The sequence below is a fragment of the Calcarisporiella thermophila genome, assembly GCF_041956535.1.
Source record: "Calcarisporiella thermophila strain CBS 279.70 unplaced genomic scaffold VTP21scaffold_2, whole genome shotgun sequence".
Lineage (NCBI taxonomy): Eukaryota > Fungi > Calcarisporiellomycota > Calcarisporiellomycetes > Calcarisporiellales > Calcarisporiellaceae > Calcarisporiella > Calcarisporiella thermophila.
This window is the reverse complement of record NW_027192192.1, coordinates 201,516-223,098: the sequence shown is the minus strand read 5'-3', so window position 1 is coordinate 223,098 and position 21,583 is coordinate 201,516. Positions and strand designations below refer to the sequence as shown.

The window sequence follows — 21,583 nt, the reverse complement described above, 5'->3', positions numbered from 1 at the left end:
AATCCAGTTCTCACCCGACTCAAATACGCCCTTAGATAGGAATGGGCTCTAACAGGTATACGCAGATGTCCATCTCCTGGCGCAGTTTCTTGCGCGAAAAATGCGGCTTTAGCATATCGAAAAAATTCAACTCGGACTCATGTCGAAATTTATAGGCCAGAACTATTTTGATGCGGGGGTTGATGTGGCGGCTAAACCAACACAGGGTATCGAGGAGGATGCCATGGCTAGACTCATTATAGAGCACGTCGGCAAGCAAGATCACATCCACTCCCCCTACTCTCCCTACGACTTCATCGTTTAATTGACCCCAGTCAAGCTCCACCACGTCCGCTTTGAGGGAGTTCTGTGTACAGTTTTGATGAAGAAGCGGAATTGCTTCCTCGACGTCCGTCAGCGTAAAATGGGCGGAAAGAATGGAAGCGGCCACAATTGACACAGGACCGCAGCCAGCCCCTAGTTCAAGAAAGCGTGTGGACGCGTCCACACCCAGTTGTTTTACAAAGGTCTTATCCGTGAAGATCCAGGCCAGCATGACGCCACAGTCCCTGAGAGGCCAAAGATTAGGAAATTAGGGTGAAAATGATAGTTAGATACAGTAATCACCATATGCGCCGTGCAATGCTGTGTCCAGTTTCCTCACTCACAATAGCACATCGGTTGTCAGGCAAATAAAAATGTCGCTCTGCTTGCAACACCAACGTGTTTGATACTGGAGCATTCGCCCTTACAACGGAAATATCGGCACTTAGAACGGGAATCACCACCACCTGGCCGTTCTGACTTCCAACGAACTGGCTTAGGCCTCCAGATATCTCTTTCCCGATGTCTATTCTGATCTTCACTCTAATTCCGATGCTTAATGTGTTTGAGATCGCAACCTCCACAATATTTTCTCCGGGGGTTCCCTTCTCTAGCTTCTTCACAAGCCTGCACGCTCCTTCGATTTCGGCATGGGTGCAACTGTCAATAAGAGAGAAACGCGGATCAAAGGGAGGAGAGTAGGATTCATCGCCTAAATCATTAGTGAGAGAATAAATGAGTTTAAAGCGTTGATTAGGAGCAATCTGACGTGGTGGAGGTCGGATGAATCGAAAGTATTGAAATGGCATCGAGTCAGAGGTAAAGAGACAAAAAGAGATATTTACATTGAATAAATTATGAAAAAAGAAATTGGTGACAGTGGGATTCGAACCCACGCCTGCTTACGCAGATTAGAACTTGAGTCTAACGTCTTAGACCGCTCGACCATATCACCTTCTCGAAATTGTCATAACTTGAGTCACATATCAAGCTATCCCAACGATATTCAAGCTCCGACATTAATTAGAAACTATGGGTGCGGTTAGAGAAGGAGCGATCGGAGCGGCACTGATACTGGGATAACGCAGTAATCCCTACCTTATCCCCTTCCTATCCTCTGTTTCCATTTGTTTACTCCCCACACCACCTCTCATGTTATCCTTTGATATCCACAGTTAGTTGAGTTTCACCACTCCCTTACCTATTTGAGCTGAAAGTCGATATGACCAACATATCATTTCGATCTACGATATCACACAAAGCTTTAACTTTGGCTTCCCTTTCACTTTATTGCTTATAATAATGTAACAATTGTATTTTAGAGTCTTCCTATACAATAAAGACTCGGCATTGATCAAAAAAAAACATTAATTAGGAACTAGTTATAAACCAGTATTCATTAGCTTTATTAGTTAACAGGTTATATATTTATTATATCTTATAGTATAAAAGGAACACTCTAATGAGAACTTCCAACATACACACCTTGTTCTTGAATAAACCTATAGTTTTACCTATGTTCCCCGAGTATCCCCTAGTTATATCGCTCTAGTTTATGACAAAATGTAACTAGAAAATTTTTGTACCAGCTATATAATAGCAGTCACACTGGTAGTCACATCAATAGAAAAATGACTAGTATCCCCCCTGATAACCATCCATCCTACGCGGATGTTTTACGCGTAGCATGCACCCGGAAAACCAAAGACCCAGGCGAGGAACCGACTCTGGAGAGTGTCAACAGAAGCTCGCCTAGCTCATCTTTCAAAAACTCGGTTACATACAAGTTTTCGCGTTTTGCGTTCTCATCCCAAGAAGCAGTGAAGCTACTATATGAGAAGTACCAGAAACAAGTGGCAGCCATCAAGATCCTTGGACATTCCAAGACCATCATCCTTGCATTCCAAAATGAGGTGAACATTTACGAGGTAATCAGAAATGGTTTTTACGCGAACGATCGAAAGTCCCGTGTTACAAGACTCTCTCCACGTCCCAGAGAGTGTTAAACGTTAGAATTAACGACCTCCCAGGACAGGAAGAGGAATCCCTCAGAGAAAAATTGGAAGCAGCCTTGTCCAAGTATGCCTGAGTCATCCAGATTGACTTCCAATACTATGGGAACCCGGGGTGGCTACAAGACCACTGCTACGCCATACTTGAGCCGAACCCTGAGACCACGGAACCTTTAGAAAACCTTCTACCTCGCCAGCTATCCATCGATGAGGACAAGATAATCCTTACTTGGAGAGGATCTACACCAGTGTGTAACTACTGTAAGACTCCTGGTCACATACGAGTAGAATGCCCAAAGAAGAACAGACAGCATCAAGAATATAAGCCCGTGCAAACACTTCCCCCCGCCCACTCGGGAAACCACGCCAGATAGAATGAATACAGATAATGAGACGAAGAAATCACAGAAGAAACAAGAGGATACCAGTAAGATACCCAGTACCCCAAAGGCACCGAATACCAAACCTCTTGGATCCAAATGTTTAGCGAAATATCCGGACTTGAACTATCCACTGTGCCAGCCAAGAGAAGCCCCGAAATCAAGACGGTGAACCCGCAAGAATTCCTAGCTTCCCAGAAGAACATGAAGTTCGACTTCAGTCCTACCAAATCGCCCACGCGCATCGATCATCCAACACGGAAAACTATCTCTAAGCCAAAAAGCCCATCAATGACCAAGTGCCCCCCTAAGACTAAGGCAAAAGCTGCCAGTAGTCCCAAAGGAACATGAGCTTAGATATATATTACAGCGACAGTAAATGTTACTCTCTTTCAACACCTTTGCCTTTTGCTTATCAAACGATATGCGAGAGTAAAGAAATATTATCTATATACATTTCACTATCACTATCTTACATACTCAACCATTCAAATCAACCAATTCTAACATTCTATCTACTTTCTTCTCACTTGTAAACCACTTCAAGGTAGGCTGGGGGTAGTACTCAGGTGATTTTGACGTAGAAGTTACCCTACCGTTTTAACTGTACAGGATACTTTTCAATAAAGGTCCTTTGTGAAAAAAAAAACACATCTATAGTAAAAAAACATGGAGCCCTTACTCTCAGTTTGTGACTGCTGTCCACTTGATCAGAAATAGAGTCCCCATTATTGAAAGGATCCCTCCTACGATAAGTACAAAGATTACATCGGTTTCGCGTACATACTATTCACGACAACTACGATACACGCATATCGATCAAGGACATATATCTCGTTATGTTAAGTCTATTGACATTAACTTCATGTAATATATGAAAATTAAATAAAAAGTTTCCATTGATTGATCAAAAAAAAAAGAAAAAAAAAGTAAAAAAAACTTGGGACTGGCTGTTAAAAAATGGACGACACTATCCACTCGAACGGGGATCCCTCCACGTAGTAACTCAGAAAGACATCCCACACGGTCTTATGTCGAAGCGGCGTCCACCATCGTGGGAATCAAATGAAAACGCGTTGGAACAATCTCGGAGATGAACATTTCCAAATCGATTCTTATAAGAACTTCGAGCATGCAGCGAAGTTTCTCTTCAAGGATGTAGATCTCTTCCTCAAACCTTGCCAGGAGAAGTTGCTCACCCAATATTGTGAAAGCATCTGTGGAATTCAGTCATACCCGTGACTAGGAGCTATAGAAGCAACATTCCGACGCGACAGCGATATAATCAACGTCATCAAGGACATCGTCTCCTTTGATGAGAAGCAAATCCAATCATCAAGCTGTGCCGAGAGCACCACAACATACCCTCAATCAAGCTGCAGGACCTGCCTATGCAGAATACAGAATAACAGACTAGACTAGTCAGAGAGACTCTCTCATCCTTCGCGCCAGTTGAAGAGATTAACTTTGTATACACAACAATGGGTACATGAGATTCTTCTCCAAGACCGGATTCGCCAAACTAAACATAGGTGAATGCCAAGGCATCACCTATAACTTCCTGAGGGCGATAGACATTGACGGAGTTGCCTGTCATCTTGACCTGGGGAAACGCCCCACTCTTCTGTAAGTATTGCAAAAAGCAGGGCCATAAGATACTCGAATGTCCAGAATTGGCGAGACGGAAACGTCGTCAAAGAACCCAAGTCAACAAGCCTCATCCAAGCTCCGACGCTCCACCGGCCAACAAAGGGAAAGAGGAAGTAATCTTGATACAGGAACAATCCATTAGCTCCAAGCAACAACTCAGGAGGTAAATCGAACGGACGAAGATACTATCAGCTCCATTCAACTTGCTATCAGGGAAACAACCAAAAGTGCTCACGGGAACCAATTTACCTCGGTGAAGCGCAACCGCCACCCTCTCAACCCCCAGAGCGAAGATAGTTATACAACTGCCAAGCACAGGCGTCAGAAACTTATCCAAACAGACTACTCCTCAGATGAGAATAACCAATCCAAGAGGGGAGAGAAAACTAAAGAATATCAGCAAACTCAGGAAAAAATAGGAACAAACGAAGATATTGACCGCTCCACCCAATCGGCTTTCAGTGAAATGCCGGAAAATGCTCAAGAGAAGAATTCATAGAGGCCTCGGCCATTGATCGACGTAATTGTTAAGTTCTTCATTGGGACTGGGGAAGTGCATAGAAATTTTCGCTCGCAGAGGAGCTCATCCTTGATCCTTGCATCTCTTCCATGTGGTGGTCAGTCTGGTTTCCTGATATTCTTTGGTTTTTCGAATGTCCCGAACCCGCACCAGTATGGCAGTGCGCGGAGAGGCATATCAACACCATCCCAGGCTCCCAGAATACTCGAGTGCTGACAGCTCATTATCTAACACTAGGTGAATTTTCTGATTCTCCACGAAGAGCTATGCATGTGGCCCAAATTACTTTCGACTCTGCACTAAGGAAAATGCATTGAGATCATATTGCCTTCCATTTTGAATACATTCAACCTTCATCCGAGACCATCATCAATCGTGCACTGGATATTGAGGAGGATATAGGAGCCGAGTAGATAAGAGAACGAAGAAAGCGACAAACTGAACAGTTTTGAAGCAAGTGGTGCAAGTGAGGCGCGGTTAAAGAAGGAGTCATCAGAGCGGTACTGGTACTGGAATGAAGCAGTAGACGCTACTTCTACTCTTCCTTACCCCTCTCCCTCTTCCACCCCTCATTTCATTCATCATGTTATACTCTGATATCCAAGGTTAGTTTGAGTTTTACCGTTCCTCTTTCTATATGAGCTAAAAATATCCATATGGTATCCTGAGCTCCTATACTGCCTTAATTCTTAATTTTTCCTTCATTTTATTCCTTTTACTAACGTAGCTAATGCACTTTATGGAGAGCTTTCTGAAACAATAAAGACTCCAATAATAAATAAAACATGTATTTCGATAAGAAGAAACAATTCTGTAGAACAATTGGTAAACTAATAAAGGAAAGTCCTCTCTCATCACATACTCAAGTGAGAGGAATAGCGGGCATATCACCTCCACGAACAAATGGAGTTACGTCCATGTATTCTGCGTCCTGAATAGAAACTCGAACGCTTAATAGGTGAGGATCTCCATTTGGAGACAGGCCGTCTATCCATTGTAGATTGCGAATTGCTATGAGAGGAATTAGCACTTGGGCAAGCAGGCATCCGTCTCGATGCCGAAATATACTCTGCTGAACTCGTATATATCCGTGCTCGCTGAGAATAGAAGTAATTTCCCTATAAAACCGGGTATGCGAGCCGTACGATTCAGTTAACGCCTTTTGCCCTAGGTCATATTGGATTATCCAATGACCAAAACTATCAAGTCTTTCTCTAACAGCTTGCATTTTGTTGTTTCTATGTATATGTAAAAAAATGATACTAAAATGAACCACGTTGAGCTTGAATCACCGCAGGTTTTACCCTTGACTTATATACACGGCGGATACAATATTTGTTATCACTAGATGAAAACTTGAAAAAGAGTGAATTTCTATCGCATCCAAAGAGAGTGCATAAATCAAACAAAGAGATAATCCTAGATTCGTAACCATAAGGACCCAGAATGGGGTGTGGTACACCATATTGCTTGTTTTATATCCAAGTGATATGCCTTTGTCTAAAGAGAGATAAGAGCAATAGTGGGTCGTTATGTAGCTCTCTAATGGTCACAAACATTTTGTCTAATATTTTTAACCTAGCATTGTACTGTCATGAATTTTAATCAGTTAAGCTATAGTAATAATTTATATTTCTTTGTTTCCTATCTGACCGCAATAAAGTTTTTCGTAAATCCACATCAATTAGGTTAGGATTAAAATATGAAAAATCTGATATATATGTCAAGATGAGTCGTCTCGAAAAGCCAACCAAAGCAACTCCCAAAATCATTCCCAAGCTCTCCCAATGTCGGAAGGAAATACCCCTCTGGAGTATTTAATAAATCGTAGGCATTAGCTAATTCAAACTTTTGCTCTTACTTCACTTCTATCTACTACTGAATATCATCTGATATGGTCTGATAAACAGAATGCAAGGCCATTCTTAGAGAGAGTGAAGAAGCGGCTATAGAATATCAATCGTACAAGATTACCGACAAATATGGACAAAGGTATCTCGATCCTGCTAAATGTGAGGCCAACAATTATGATCCGATAAAGTGAGTAGGTTGGTATTATGCTCCAACTGAGATACAGCTAAAGTATTCTTTAGAGCCAGTAAAGAGGAGGATATGAGGCTCAGATTATTAGTGAAGTATTGCACCGATATTTGCAGTATGTGTGATCAGCGTGAAGCACGCAAAGTACTGTTATCACTCACGTAAGTAGGCGATATATCAAATACGATAGATAAACGGAGGGTGAAGTGAGAGTCATCTTGCCTCTTAAGACCAGAGAGAAGTAAGAAAAAGCAAAGCGGAAGCTCTTCGGAAGCCCCATATATTCCGAAACAGACCCATATACACATCGAAAAGCGGACGAAAAGCGTAAGAAATCCAGGCATAGTTTAGAGAGATATGACTACCTACTCCCTTGTTCAATTCTTGCAGAAAATTATTTCCTCGGTATCCAGTGCAGCTCAACGCATCATTCCAAAGAGAGTTCAAAAGCGCAGTGGAAAACAATCGAGGCGTGTAAGTGGTGTGCATTTAAGTTCGATTTTTGATATCATGACTAGTTAGGTATCATTTTGGAAATCTTTCAGGAGGCTATCTCTTTGCTTTGCAAGGCAGCCCAACTAGTCGGGTGTGATGTCGACATCGGCGATACCCATGTTAAAGTGGTTGCTGCCAAAATAACCGAGGATTCTGTCATGTTGGACGTGAAGGAGGAGGTAGAGGAGGGTGCATGGGACCAATATGACATCGAGTATAATACAGATATGAAACCGCGATGAGCTTCTTTGAACAAATGCAGGATTACTCTTGATATATGAACCGCGAATCTAATACTTGCAATCATTAAGCTAAAAGGAAAAATAAATGCGTCAGCCATTTCTATTGCATACAAAGAGCATGTATAAGTTTGGTATTAGTAAAATCTCTCTTTTATTTTCGTCCCGTTTTTGCTGCGAACTTGAACTTGTATCCACTCTACATCCTTAAAATATTCAAAGGAGGCCATATGGAACTTTCTGCAATCATTACTACGACAAGGTATAAAAACCATGATCAAAATAGGATCAATTGGGGGGGTCTTGAAGTTAATTTAGATGGATTTGGCCGTCCCCTTCTAATTTACTCTCCATGTTCATCTAAGCTCAATCATATATTCTGTATTATCGCCGGCATTACTACTAATACAAATAAATAAAAAATCAAACACCTACAAAGGTTGTTCTCTAGAGATTCCTGAATCCATTGCACATGCATTGTTTGGCCGCCCAGTCCTTACACAGAACCGGCTAAGAGTTGACAAACTGCCAAAAGGTTAGTGTACTCTCCAGGGGAGTCTACAGGATAATACAGACCAGCTGGATTGAAGAAGCAATCGGACCAGTGCCTTAACCAAGTGGGTATTGAGCCATGGCAATGTTTTATGGATAATACATCGATCAAGATTTGAAACAATACTGGACAATGCCAAGTCTAACCCTATAGGCATTAATTCTTCGACTGGTTGAGAGAGTCACCCTGACTAGTTTAGTCAGCACTTCTTCCTCCTGCATAGATAGGCCTTTCAGCTTGATTGGCCATAGACTAATCCCGGTAGACACATCCGCAGTTTATAAAATGCAATCCAAAATTGAACATTAGCGGATGTCCACCCATTATCAACAGCCTTCCGAGGGTGATGGATATCGTTGGAACGGCTGTCATCCTAATCTGGAGAAACACCCCTGCAATCTACAGGTACAATAAAAATTAAGACCACTTCATTCTAGAATGCTCGAGCTTGATAAGATGCAGACACCGGTTAAGGTCAAAAAGAACTCAGCCCAAATCAAGCGCCTTTGATACACCGGCCAGTTTTCTGATATTCGCTCATTTACTATTTGTTCGCCTTCGAAATGCATATCGTAAGCTGAGTGGGTCTGTCAGGATTAGTTAATGGCATTCGTGTCTTATGGATATGTTGTTATCAACACTTTGGGGGTTGCGGGGGTGGCGGTTACTCTTGACCTGGATAAATTGGTTCTCTTAAGCACTTTCCGGTGTTTTCCTGATAGCTGGTGGTGGAACGGAATATATCTTTTAACAGCTTGTAAAAACTGGGAATTATTATACCCAATAAAGCTTCCATTGATCGACCAAAAAAAAAATAATAAAACGATGCCCTTTTCAAAGTCCTCTCTTGGTTGGCGTAGTGATTTGAGATCCCGGGGCTGAACTGCTTTGCGGGTTCCATTTCTGCAGGCGACGCCCATCCATGGGAGTTTGCTGGGTTTTCTCAGGACTCAATGGATATCAATAGTATTGCAGTAGACAAGCAATATCAAATGTTTACAAAAAGAGGTAGCAATAATCCTTAGAAAAATCCAACTTCAAAAATGGGAGGCTAGAGACAGTACCTAGGTGATATTGAGGTGGAAACCTACCCGTTCTATTCCCTTGGGTTAGAACTATCAAGTGAACTATCAACTATCAAAATTTTTTCCCTCACTTCCCGAGAGAAAAAAAAAACCTCTTTAAAGCTAAAAAACTGGTAACCCAGAGATAATGAGCGATCTCCCTGTTATCCATTCATTCTATGCATAAGTCAGCACCCAATAAACCAAAGACTAAGACGAGAAGACGCTGCCTTCTATTATCTTAAAAAATTTACTTTTATATCTTGAAGATAATTATAAATCATAGTTGCCTCTGTTATATTATTATAACAATATAAAATATATTTCAAGGGATGGAGGAATGATAAGGGCAATAAGAAATAGGCTTCAATTTCATTAGCACCTTAAAGGAAATTTTAAGTTGAAACCTCTCTCAGTTTCTACCTCAAAAAGAAAATAAAAATAATAACTTCTCATTATATAGATTTCAAGTACATACTAATTCGTGGTTTAGCAATCCCATCCGCCCGGGTTACAATTGATACAGATGCTGTTAGACCGAGCCCGTGGATCCCGATAGCACGTACTCTCTGTAAAAATTCCCAATACTTCCCCACTGCATCCTCGGCGGTTATAAAATTTGGTATGTTGTCCCTTGTACTCGATGCCATAGGAATACATTAAAGGCCTAGCTGGTATATCGTGACATCCACAGCCAAGTGCTTTATAACCTGACCAATTATTGCAGTTGCCATCACTGCCACCCCATATCGTAGTTGTATCCGCGCGAACCATTAGAAAAGTAACTCCTAAGAGCATTGTCATAACGCTATAGAATAAATTTATCATGGTGGACTTTTCCTTGTGTGTAATTTTCTAATAGGGCTTCCAAAAACGTTGCTTAAAAATTTGGAAATGTGAAGAAATATCCCAGAAAGTATTAAAAACTGCTAATGATCCCCCTATTTCAAGCAAAATGGCATCCTTATTTATAAGGATAAGAAAATAGATAAAATTCAGATGGAAAGGTATAACAAGAGAAACCTTTCACATGTTATGTAATACTTTCCAAAGAATAAATAATGTAGGATCAATGTAACGCTCATAATAAGAACTGGATTTCTGAAATTTAGATGAAAGATTAGATTTGAAATAAAGATTAGGTCCTCTTCTCGCTCAATACACCACTGTTCATTGCAGAAAGTGTGTTCGTGAAACTACTCCACAAAAATATTGCAATAGTGTTTGTGGCTTTGCTTTAAAACATTTCTATATTCAATCTAACGCGGGAAAAATGGGTCGTTCGTCTCTCTTTTAACAATAGTATAGAGGCGTGTTCTATGGACGGAGGATCATCAGGATCATAACAGTGACATTTTTCCATCACACTATGAATTCATCCGAAATCATGTTGAATATCAATGCATGGATGACTTTCTAAGAATATCCTCTCGTGGCTGAATAATTTTCTTGATATTCATTTTGCCCGAAATCTAAAAATAGGAGTATGAAAAAGCATAAAAAATTGCTATCCCCCTCGCCAAGGATCAGGGGGAAAAAGCTCGTATCGCCGGCAGTGCAAAAGCGAAGTGGGGCGGGCATTAGAGGTCTCCTCTTTTATTAGAACGCTGTCATTATAGTTTTTGATGTCATACCAATTAATACTCCAACTTAATTACGTGTAATGTGGGGCCTAATGTGTTTAACACTGCCAGAGTTTTACTAACGCTCGTTGTGGTGCATCCTTGTTAATCTGAATTCTCACAAGAGAGTTCCGTGATACAAACACTGATACAAATCAAGGCAAAAGAGAAGATATTGCCCTTGTTTTATCACTGCAGGCTCAAACTTGAGACACAGCATTTTGGAAAAGATTGCTATAGCCACTACGATAAGTAGCCAAGAAGGTCGGAAATGTCTGAATCAAGACAGTAAAGTGTTCAGTTTTTACCCACCGTTAGAAAACGGGTGACAAGTAGACCACGCCAAGATGAGTAAGCACTAGGAAGCCCATGGGAAAATTAAATATTTAATCCGCTGAACTATAATCTCTCTCCTTGAGCATATGGGGGAGCTGATATTGTATGAAGGGGTTTTTTCACACACTTACTCTTTAGCCGGTCCTCAGGTGATTTAGCCGAGTCCAAGGCCTTCTCTGGCGCGGAAAAACATCTTCCACATCCGACCAGTTTAATATGCGTAAGTTGGTGAATCATTCCAACTCGGACTGTTAAATTCCGAGCATCGCCACTCTTTTCTAAACTGGGCGCTTTACCCGAATGAAATCTAATGAATGATATCAGATCTAGCTTTGTATTTAAAAACCGTTCTATGGAGACTCTGCCTTTCGAATTAAAATCTTCTATCTTTCCACCCCCACATCTAGTTAACACACCCGCGCCATGGCACCACTGAAAGTTATCGGGGCAGGGTGAGTATACTACGGTCGACTGGAGTACGGAAAAAAGAATTCTCGAAAACTAACCTCGGTTACTAGTTTTGGGAGAACAGGAACTCTCTCCATGATGGTTGCCCTTGACATGCTAGGATTCGGGCCATGCTATCACATGAAGCGTGTTAGACCAGAGCACATGCAGAAGTTTATTGATGCTTTCGATGGCAAAAAGGTGGACTGGGACGAAATATTCAAAGACTTTAACTCGTGCGTAGATTGGCCTACTACTTCATTTTACAAGGAGTTGATGGCCAAATATCCGGATGCGAAAGTCGTGTTGACGGTACGCGATAGTCCGGAAAAATGGTAGGGTGAAAAAGATTCCATGATGAGATTCAGCTAAGGATTCACTTAATATTGCTCTATTCTTTCCCTTTTGACCTCGAATGGCGATCACGAAAGGCACGAGAGTGCCATGAGCACTATCTTCAAATATCCATTTGAACCCTTAGTCAAAATAGTCGCCTTTTTCACATTCGGCCGTAATTTCCTCAAGATGATCAACAAGCTTATTATGGACGGTACTTTCCATGGACAAGCCCGAAATAAAGAGAAGGCGGTAGCAGTGTATAAGCAACACATTGAAGAGGTAAAGCGAGTGGTGCCCGCGGAACGACTTCTTGTATTCAATGTGCGTATTTTCATCTATCTCATCTTGCCGAAGTGTTAAGTTTGAGGCATGTGAGTTTAACCCTTATCCAACTGTCATTTTTTTCGATCTCTAGGTGAAGGAAGGCTGGGAGCCACTCTGTAAGTTCCTAGGCGTGCCGGTACCAAGTGAGCCTTTCCCCCGAGTCAACGATAGAGAAGAGTTCGCTTCCAGAGTCGAAAAGCAGAGAAACGTGGGCGTGATGATATTCACCACTCTAATAACTGTAGCAGCCGTGCTTTGGCGATATTACAATTAAATTGAGGTTCTTCTTCTAGCGGCCATTGAAGTTTGTATAATGTATTTAAATATGGATTTATATTGACCAATCTGCTCGATTATCCCTGTTGGAGTCTATGCTCAGAATTTTGACATACTGTCTGAAATAAACGGTGGATGGGGCTATCACATTGAGGCTTTGCATACACTTTGTTTGCCACCCAAATGTGGCATTCATTGCATCTTCTATTATTATGTAAACGAATTGTTCAGTTGGGTTGAGGTTTTATGCTATTCAATATACTGCAGTTTCGTTGTCTACTTCTTATTTTCTAGGCGCTAATCATTTTGGGTCAACCTCATTTCATATATATTTTTTCAGCTCCATCTCTCCCTGAGTTATACGGGCAATCGATACATTTTATGAAAATCATCCCACTTATATAAATGATGACCGATTTAGTAAGAATAAGTGCCATGTTATAATGTCATCTTACGGGCTGCTACCACCCAGCCACATTTAAGGTATATATTCATGGAGGTTTATATATCGCTACTGTTTCAATTGATACCCGTGTTCCTATATAAGGCCCCTATTGCCATTGCACTTGCATTTATACTGTATTTGGCGGATGGGTTATATGTTTGTTATACATCCGTGCTATAAGTTGGCGGTGGTGCACTGAATTTATGTTTCTGGGGCGTTTTAGGTGGTTTGAGATGCCACTTGCGGTAACTGAGACATGCATTGACACATTTTCAGGGCAAGATGGACCATCTTTTTACCAAGGACGATTCAGGAGATAAAATAGTCTGTCAATTAAGCTATTGACTTGGTGTTTTTTTTTTATCCTCAGGTACGTGCACCCTTTGAAACTTATTGCCGATGTAAGCCCCTGAAACGTGCATAAGTTAGGCTTAGGGATTCAATTATACGCCTTGTGATTTTAAATGTAATAGTGAGGTGGGCTGTGACCTTGGTAGCACTTCAAAGAGATGATGATCGAGCTACGGGGCACCACATCATCATAAAGGAGGGGAACTGTTCTATAAACATGCGGCTTTATTATGATGAAATAATTGAGATTACAAAAATAAAATAAGATCATTGTCCATGGGATCGAGTGTTATATAGAGAAATATAACTGGAATGATTGAGATATTGGACGGTGCATCCAAGAGGGTCATTGGCCATTCACAATAGATAGCTAAACAAACAGCGTAAGGGATGCATCGAAAACAAGATATAAATTGATGGCTATCTTGTATAGGTCTGCAGCTAATTGCATGGTGTCTTCAGAGAGGTCTAACGGCTTCAACCACGACGCTTGGTCGTTGTTGGAATGAGTGGGTTGAGTCGTGCACTGAGTCGGTTCCATATTGAAATGTGATGAGAGGGAAGGCAGAGGGGGAAATGGGTGGTTTTAATACAACAACAGAAGGGATGGGGTTCTTTTGAGCCAAAAAAAACTCTTCTCCTTTTATACTTTGAATGGGATTTCATTAAACACAAAAACGGAAAACCCCGGTTTCAAAGCGCTACAAATTGTTACACCCTAACCCATGCAACGTCATCCCATATGGATCAGTGCTCAATAGAATCCACACAGAGATATGTACATAAATGTTGATAGTGGGGTGGCTTGAAGAGGGCTCCTCCTTAATCCTTCAAATATTAGCAGCTCTGTGCGCTCATTAACAGTCGAGCTCTGAGACCTTTTCCTCCTTGCCGGCCCCTCTTTCCTCTGAGCTCAACGGGATCCAGCCTGCCGAGGTGGTCTCCCCAAAAGCTTGGAAATCACCATGCATGCGGCGATTGGCGCTGAAAACTGTGGGGTAATGAGCCGATTAAGCAACATGATTCAATGCGCGCCTCCATTCTGGAGCCACTGTATGTGGGCGCCGTAGACAAGGTTGCAGATGGGTTTCTGGCTTGCCCGAAAAAAGCGACTTGGAGGGGCCGACGGGCTTCTCCGCGGCATCCCCACGGTCCCGAAGCTCCAGCGTCATCAACTGCCGGCTTGCCTTTGGGAAAGCATGTTGCTGCCGCCCGAGCCTAACTCTCGGTAGCTCACCGAACACGCTCTCTTCCTCGCTGCTGCGGCCTTGACTAAGCTGGCGAGAGCGGCGCATACCGCCAGCCAGATCGGAGCCGGGACGCGGTTAGCTGGATTTGCTGCTGGCTTTCAAGAGCGCTTCCATTTAACCCAAACGCGGTCCTCGCAAGTGGTCTTTGCCCCCGCGCTCACCCCAGGCCGCCGCCCAATCGATGCGGCGATGGTTGGGCTGCTTGGATTACTAACTGGTCACGAGAGGCGCCATTGGAGGGCTGCAATGCGGGCGAGTGAATAATCCTGCCAGCTCGCGCATGAACCTCATCGCAGGCAATGCATGAGCCTAATTCGAACACTTGCTGCCTGAGCTTTTCAGGGGCCGCTTTTGCGCCTGGAGAGGTCGGGTGGCTCAGTTTTTGGGATGCAGCGGCGAGCTGAGGTCCACCCAAGGTTCTTTCCGCTCGCGTTGCAACCCACAGCGGCAAGAATAAAAAGCAATCTGCTTGGATTCCTGCGACAACGGTGCCCCGGGAGTGTTGGGTGCACCGCGTAGAACACCGACTTCATTCCCCACATCAATGGGAGCGTTTTAATGCTCGGCGAGTTCTCCCTAGAAGGCACGCTACTTTGAGGTCTTATTGTTCTGGAGGAGCTGCGGATGCCTAATGGATCGGGCGGAGGGTTCGCGTGAAATCCCTAATAAAAAAACCTGTGCTGCCGAGATATTCAAAACGAGAGATCATCAGCCACTGGAGGGAGCGGAATGGAAAAAAAACCAGAGGAGTTTTTATTTTGTTCATATTTGTCATTTTTTCAATATACTTCTATTTTTTTTTTTTCATCTTAACTCTGTTAGAGACTCTTCTCATTGCTTATATATATATATTCTCTTTCATATCTATCTCTTTATATATATACTTGTTAATTTTTAATGGCTCCGCCGGTTGTGTCCCAGGCACTGGAGGCCTACACCAAGGGCACGCGTGTGTGGTTTGTAGACGAACGTGAAGGATGGGTAAGCGCGCAGGTGACGGCAAAAGATGTTCAATCAGATCGCGTCCGGCTTGTGTTTACCGATGAAAAGGGCAAAGTAAATGATCTCAGCCTTCGTCTTGTCTTCATATCTACGCTCTACTGACTCTCTCTTGCAATTCTGCGCTTCTTGCAGGAAACCACTATCGAGTCGACATTTGCTAACTTGGAAAAAACCCAGTTTGCTGAACTCCCTCCTTTGCGCAATCCCCCCCATCTGGAAACCACAGATGACCTCACTAATCTCAGCTATCTTAATGAACCTGCTGGTAATCCCAGACGACTCTCCATTTTTTTCGAATCTGATGAATAATTGCCTCCATTGCACTACAGTTCTCAATGCCATCAAGACACGCTACGCACAAAGAAACATCTACACATATTCGGGCATCGTGCTCATCGCAGTCAATCCGTTCCAGCGTGTCAATCTATACGAGCCAGAGATTGTACAGGCATACTCTGGACGAAGACGCGGAGAGCTTGAGCCCCATCTCTTTGCAATTGCAGAAGACGCTTACCGTTGTATGCTACGCGAGCAAAAGAATCAGACGATAGTCGTATCCGGAGAAAGGTTAGGCACGCCCTATCGTTTTGGGCTAGGCTCGCCTACTCACAAATAGCTCTTCCTCAATACAATAGTGGGGCGGGTAAAACGGTGAGCGCTAAATACATTATGCGCTACTTTGCCACCGCAGATGACCACGAGAAGACCATGAAGAAATCGACCCGCCTCGTGGACGGGATGAATGCCGTTGTGGTCAGCGGAATGTCCGAAGTGGAGGAGCAGATTCTTGCCACCAATCCGATCATGGAGGCGTTCGGTAACGCAAAAACAACACGGAACGACAACAGTTCGCGATTCGGAAAATACATCGAGGTATTTCCCGCTCGGATGGATTCCTGATCCCTTTCTCATCGACTTATCAATGCTCCTTTACCTGCTAGATTCAATTTGATGACGGCGCTAATATCATTGGGGCGAAAATAAGAACCTATCTGCTCGAGCGATCTAGATTGATTTACCAGCCTGACACCGAACGAAACTATCATATTTTTTATCAGGTAGATGCTTCGATCTAGATCCCTTCCCCCTTTATTATAACTCCTTAACTTCTCTACTTCTTGTCCCCTCTTAACAGCTCTGTGCTGGTGCGCCCATGTCTGAGAAAAAGACCTTTAAAATCAAAACCTATGATCAGTTCCACTATCTACGGCAAGGTGGTGTCGCAACGATTTCCGGGGTCGACGATGCGGCCGAATTCGAGACGACTCAGCGTGCGCTCTCCACCGTGGGCATCTCTGTCCAGCTTCAGTGGCAAATCTTTCGCCTGCTTGCCGCCCTGCTCCATATTGGTAACATTGAGATTACGGGGCGCAACGACGCCATGCTGGCGGAGGATGATCCGCATCTTGCCACCGCGACTGAGCTTCTCGGCATCAACCTTTCCGAGTTCCGCAAGTGGATCGTGCGAAAACAAATCACCACCCGATCGGAGAAGATCGTGAGCAATCTCCAGCCTGCGCAGGCGGTCGTGGTCAGGGATTCCGTTGCCAAATATATCTACGCTAATCTATTCGATTGGCTAGTGGGCGTGATCAATGAGAGTTTATCACACAAAGATCTCTCGCGCGTCAACACCTTTATTGGTGTACTCGATATTTACGGGTTTGAGCACTTCAAGAAGAACTCGTTCGAGCAGTTCTGCATCAACTATGCAAACGAGAAGCTGCAGCAGGAATTCAACCAGCATGTGTTCAAACTTGAACAAGAGGTAAGGTGGTGGAGGAGAGAGGAGAGGAGCAGTTGCGTTTGGGCGGTTTCAAACGTTTAACTGTGGGTATTGCCTGCATTTTTCTTTCATTTGGTAGGAGTATATTCGCGAGAATATCGATTGGACCTTTATCGAATTTAGCGACAATCAACCTTGTATTGAAATGATTGAGGGGAAGCTGGGCATACTCTCACTACTAGATGAGGTAATTGAAATGAAACAATCGTTTATACCTTGGGAAGGAGGGACCCATTCATTTGGGCTCTAACGTGTGATCTCATCTTTCTACCAAAGGAATCGCGTCTGCCGTCGGGTTCCGATCAAGGCTGGTGCAATAAACTCATCCAGCATTTCTCCACGCCACAATACAAGAAGTACTTTCAAAAGCCTCGTTTTGCCAACAACGCATTTACGGTCAGCCATTATGCTCACGACGTCACTTATGATACCGACGGTTTCCTCGAGAAAAATCGGGATACGGTGCCGGAGGAACATCTCTCGTTGTTGCAAAGCACCGAGTTTGACTTCCTGAAAGAGGTGCTCATTAAGGGAATGGCCTCTCAACCTCTTCAGGTGAGTGTTGCGAAAGCAATGGGTTTTTAGCGAGAGGGAGGGGGGGGGGTTCAAAATATTGCGGTTGGAATCAACTAATTTCCAACTTGCTTTCTAGGAGCAAGCGAGCAAGCGCATGAGCGTTATCGCCAAGAAGCCCACCCTCGGCTCCATTTTTAAGGGCTCTCTCATCAACCTCATGGACACGATCAACTCGACTAACGTGCATTACATCCGGTGTATCAAACCGAACGAAGGAAAAGCACCGTGGGTGTTTGAACCCCAAATGGTGATAGCTCAGCTTCGCGCGTGCGGCGTTTTAGAAACGATTCGCATTAGTTGTGCAGGTTACCCGTCGCGGTGGACCTTTGAAGAGTTTGCCGACCGCTACTACATGCTCGTCAACTCGGAGCATTGGACCCGCGATATCCGGCAATTGTGCACCACCATCCTGGACGCCATGATCCATGATCGCGACAAATATCAAGTCGGTGCCACAAAGCTCTTTTTCCGGGCTGGGCAGCTCGCGGCCCTAGAGCGGTATCGCTCCGAGCGCTTGCACATGTGTGCCACCGTTATTCAAAAGAACGTGCGCAGATATCTATGTCATCGGCATTATACCAAGATGCGAGAGGCAACAATACGGTTGCAACGCCTTACTCGTCGGATCATTGCCCAGCGCAAGGCGAGAGCGATGCGGGAAGAACGTGCGGCGATCAAGATTCAAAAGGTCTGGAGGGGATATGCGGCTCGCAAGCGTTATACTCGCACCAAACTGGCCATTATCCGGATTCAAAGTTTGGCTCGAGGTCGGGCGGCTCGCTTGCAATATATGCACCTCAACCGACAACGAGCTGCCTCCAAGATCCAGCGCGTTTTCCGCGGCTACCTGTCCCGAAGAGACTACCAGCGCACGCGAAAGCAGATCGTGCTTGCCCAGTCGTGCATCCGTCGATACCAGGCACGAAAGCAGCTCAAACAGTTGAAGCAGGAGGCGCGGTCCGTCAACCACTACAAAGAGGTCAAGTACCACCTCGAGAACAAGGTGGTCGAGCTGACCCAGCTGCTCACCGTAGAGCGGGAGAAGAAGCTGGAGCTGGCGAAGCGCGCCGGGGTTCTCGAAGCACAGGTGCAGTCCTGGGCCGAGAAGTGCGAACGCCTCGACGCCCGCACCAAGGAGCTCGAACAAACGATGCAAAAGAAGACGGTGCCGCGGGGAGAATGGGAGACCCTACGCGCGGAAAAGGAGCAATTGCATACAAGTTACCAGGAGTCGCTTGGGCGCATCCGTGCGCAGGAAGAGCAGATCGCACAGCTCAACTCCGAGCATTCAAAGCTCCGCGACGAGCTCGAAAAGATCCGCAAAGCCCAGGAACAGCAGATGCACCAGAGGCAGCAAGAGCGCGGCGCCGACAATGCGACCAAGATTGCCGCTCTGCAAAAAGAGCTGGCTCACCTCAAAGCCGAGCTTGCGACCAAATCCCATGCTCCGCCTCGTCGAGCCAACTCAAACGTACTCTACCCAGACGAGTTGCGGTCGTCGGCGGTTGCCAATGCGGCGGCGATTTTGGAGAGTCGCTACGAGAATGGGTTCTTGCTCAAGGAGACCCCGTCTTACGGGGTGACCACCAATGGGACCCAGGTGCGTGGCAAGTCCCCTACCGGCAACTTGCCCCCGGCTCCGCGACGACCGCGTCGTAACAGCTCCGCCGAGCCGTACGAGATCTCCAAGGGCAGCAAGCCTCGCACCTCCATGGAGTTTGTCATTAAGGAGTCGGCGTTCAATCCGAAGCACGTGTCGACCTCATTTGACCACTTGGACATGAGTAAGATCTTGCGCCCGGCGGGCCGACGCTCCCCCCTCGAGCCCATGGACGGCAACCCAGAGGACGAGATTATCCGCCTGCTCGAGGAGGAGGAGCCATTGCGTGGCGAGATTCTGGAGGGTCTGATTCGGACCCTGAAGATCCCAATGCCGAGCGTGCAAAGCCCCGCCTCAATAAAGGAGGTGTTGTTCCCGGCCCATGTTATTGGCCTGGCGGTGACCCAGATGTGGCGCCTTGGGTTCCTGCAGGAATCGGAGAAACTACTCTTCAACGTGATGGACACCATTCAGATGCAGTGCCTGGTAAGCGGTCTATGTGTGGTTTATTTGCTTTTCTTATACCATGTCCGGCTAACTCCCTTGCTGATGCCTCTGCGTGTGATATTGTCCAGACCTACCAGGGAGACGAGGCGGTGGTCCCTTGCGCATACTGGCTCTCCAACACGCACGAGCTTTACTCCCTTATCTGTGCATCGGAGGAGGAGCTGCAGCACCAGGCGAGTCTTTCTGCCGTGTCGGGAATGCGTGCGTTCGGATGGCACGACTTCGAGAAGCTCATCTCCACCGTCAAGTATGAGATGCAGTGCCTGGAGGACAACATCTATCACGCGTGGCTCAAAGAGCTCAAGAAGCGGCTGAACAAGATGGTCATTCCGGCCGTCATCGAGAACCAGTCGCTGCCCGGGTTCATCACAAACGATTCGGGCGGTCGTTTCCTCAACAAGCTTTTGTCGGGCGGCTCGACGCAACCCACCTTTAAGATGGATGATCTGTTGAACTTTTTGAACCGACTGTGGAGGGCCATGAAATGCTACTACCTCGAACCCGGGATCATTCAGCAGGTGCTCGGCGAGCTTCTGCGATTGATTGGAGTGGCCGGGTTCAACGATCTGTTGATGCGCAAGAACTTTTGCTCGTGGAAGCGGGGTAAGTTCGCCCACTGCCGCAAGCAGCTGGTGTTTTCGTTTTCGGAGGAGCTTGCTCTACGCGGACTTCCTTGGACTGATACATTTTTTTCCTTATATTTCTCTTCCAGCCATGCAAATCCAATACAACATTACACGTATTGAGGAGTGGTGTAAGAGCCATGGGATGCATGAAGGCACCGTCCAACTTGAGCATCTGATGCAAGCAACAAAACTGTTGCAGCTCAAGAAAGCAACCCTCCAAGACCTCGAGATCATCTACGACGTTTGCTGGATCCTCACCCCGATGCAGATCCAAAAGTTGATTTCCCATTATCATGTGGCAGACTATGAGGTAAAAGCGAATTTACATGTCTTTTGGAGAATGGAAAACAGACGAAAAGCAACAACGATACTGATCTCTGGGCTAATGATAGAATCCAATCAGCTCGGAAATCCTAAAGGCGGTGGCCACCCGAGTCAATTCATCGGATAAGAGCGACGCACTTCTACTCGATACAATTCCTCTGGAAGAACCATCGATGCCGTTTGAGATTCCAGAGCAGCGCATCGCTCGCACCCCCGAAAAATACCTCCCTTCTTGGCTAAATCTCGCTCGTCTCCGCAAGTTGACATTCTTATGCGCCGCCCAAGAAGAAATGCAGCCTAGCGCGGTCTTAGAAAAAGTGTCGTCATAAAAAAAATCGAAGAAAAGCCAGCGTCCTATCAGCCTGATAGTTTTTCGTCTTCCTCTCGCTTTTTTTTTCTTTTTTTTTCTTTCTTAGTTCTGGTTCATGTTGTATGGGTAAACGTCTTGAATATATATATTTTTTACAAGCCAACTTAATCAAAAGGGCCTCTGCCTTTTCATATTCCAAAATCTTC

At 44.8% G+C, this 21,583-nt stretch overlaps 8 protein-coding genes and 1 non-coding gene across 9 annotated transcripts; 6 read left to right on the top strand and 3 right to left on the bottom strand.

Moving 5' to 3' along the window:
- Positions 1-31: 31 nt before the first annotated feature.
- Positions 32-1,112, bottom strand: VTP21DRAFT_4167 (uncharacterized protein; the record flags this gene model as incomplete). Its single annotated transcript, XM_069394548.1, has 2 exons — positions 32-548; positions 607-1,112. The coding sequence occupies 2 exons, from the start codon at positions 1,110-1,112 to the stop codon at positions 32-34; spliced, it is 1,023 nt and encodes a 340-aa protein (XP_069255775.1).
- A 62-nt stretch (positions 1,113-1,174) lies between these two features.
- On the bottom strand, positions 1,175-1,258 carry VTP21DRAFT_t6. Its single transcript has one exon. It is a non-coding gene; the product is annotated as a tRNA-Leu (tRNA).
- A 676-nt stretch (positions 1,259-1,934) lies between these two features.
- VTP21DRAFT_4166 (uncharacterized protein) lies at positions 1,935-2,689 on the top strand (the record flags this gene model as incomplete). Its single annotated transcript, XM_069394547.1, has 2 exons — positions 1,935-2,231; positions 2,402-2,689. The coding sequence occupies 2 exons, from the start codon at positions 1,935-1,937 to the stop codon at positions 2,687-2,689; spliced, it is 585 nt and encodes a 194-aa protein (XP_069255774.1).
- Positions 2,690-2,794: 105 nt separating this feature from the next.
- Positions 2,795-3,046, top strand: VTP21DRAFT_4165 (uncharacterized protein; the record flags this gene model as incomplete). Its single annotated transcript, XM_069394546.1, has 1 exon — positions 2,795-3,046. The coding sequence occupies one exon, from the start codon at positions 2,795-2,797 to the stop codon at positions 3,044-3,046; it is 252 nt and encodes an 83-aa protein (XP_069255773.1).
- Positions 3,047-4,184: 1,138 nt separating this feature from the next.
- VTP21DRAFT_4164 (uncharacterized protein) lies at positions 4,185-4,844 on the top strand (the record flags this gene model as incomplete). The annotated part of the gene is made up of 3 exons (XM_069394545.1): positions 4,185-4,321; positions 4,377-4,508; positions 4,559-4,844. The coding sequence occupies 3 exons, from the start codon at positions 4,185-4,187 to the stop codon at positions 4,842-4,844; spliced, it is 555 nt and encodes a 184-aa protein (XP_069255772.1).
- Positions 4,845-6,593: 1,749 nt separating this feature from the next.
- Positions 6,594-7,642, top strand: VTP21DRAFT_4163 (uncharacterized protein; the record flags this gene model as incomplete). The annotated part of the gene is made up of 6 exons (XM_069394544.1): positions 6,594-6,678; positions 6,776-6,905; positions 6,959-7,066; positions 7,136-7,232; positions 7,296-7,379; positions 7,451-7,642. The coding sequence occupies 6 exons, from the start codon at positions 6,594-6,596 to the stop codon at positions 7,640-7,642; spliced, it is 696 nt and encodes a 231-aa protein (XP_069255771.1).
- Positions 7,643-11,637: 3,995 nt separating this feature from the next.
- On the top strand, positions 11,638-12,598 carry VTP21DRAFT_4162 (uncharacterized protein; the record flags this gene model as incomplete). The annotated part of the gene is made up of 4 exons (XM_069394543.1): positions 11,638-11,666; positions 11,733-11,996; positions 12,093-12,321; positions 12,416-12,598. 4 exons carry the CDS (start codon positions 11,638-11,640, stop codon positions 12,596-12,598), a joined length of 705 nt encoding a protein of 234 aa, XP_069255770.1.
- Positions 12,599-14,253: 1,655 nt separating this feature from the next.
- Positions 14,254-15,355, bottom strand: VTP21DRAFT_4161 (uncharacterized protein; the record flags this gene model as incomplete). Its single annotated transcript, XM_069394542.1, has 4 exons — positions 14,254-14,387; positions 14,469-14,668; positions 14,808-15,123; positions 15,322-15,355. The coding sequence occupies 4 exons, from the start codon at positions 15,353-15,355 to the stop codon at positions 14,254-14,256; spliced, it is 684 nt and encodes a 227-aa protein (XP_069255769.1).
- Positions 15,356-15,543: 188 nt separating this feature from the next.
- Positions 15,544-21,396, top strand: VTP21DRAFT_4160 (uncharacterized protein; the record flags this gene model as incomplete). The annotated part of the gene is made up of 12 exons (XM_069394541.1): positions 15,544-15,702; positions 15,781-15,913; positions 15,978-16,215; positions 16,284-16,521; positions 16,590-16,706; positions 16,784-17,416; positions 17,514-17,621; positions 17,711-17,989; positions 18,087-20,096; positions 20,186-20,720; positions 20,830-21,053; positions 21,136-21,396. 12 exons carry the CDS (start codon positions 15,544-15,546, stop codon positions 21,394-21,396), a joined length of 4,935 nt encoding a protein of 1,644 aa, XP_069255768.1.
- Positions 21,397-21,583: the final 187 nt, after the last annotated feature.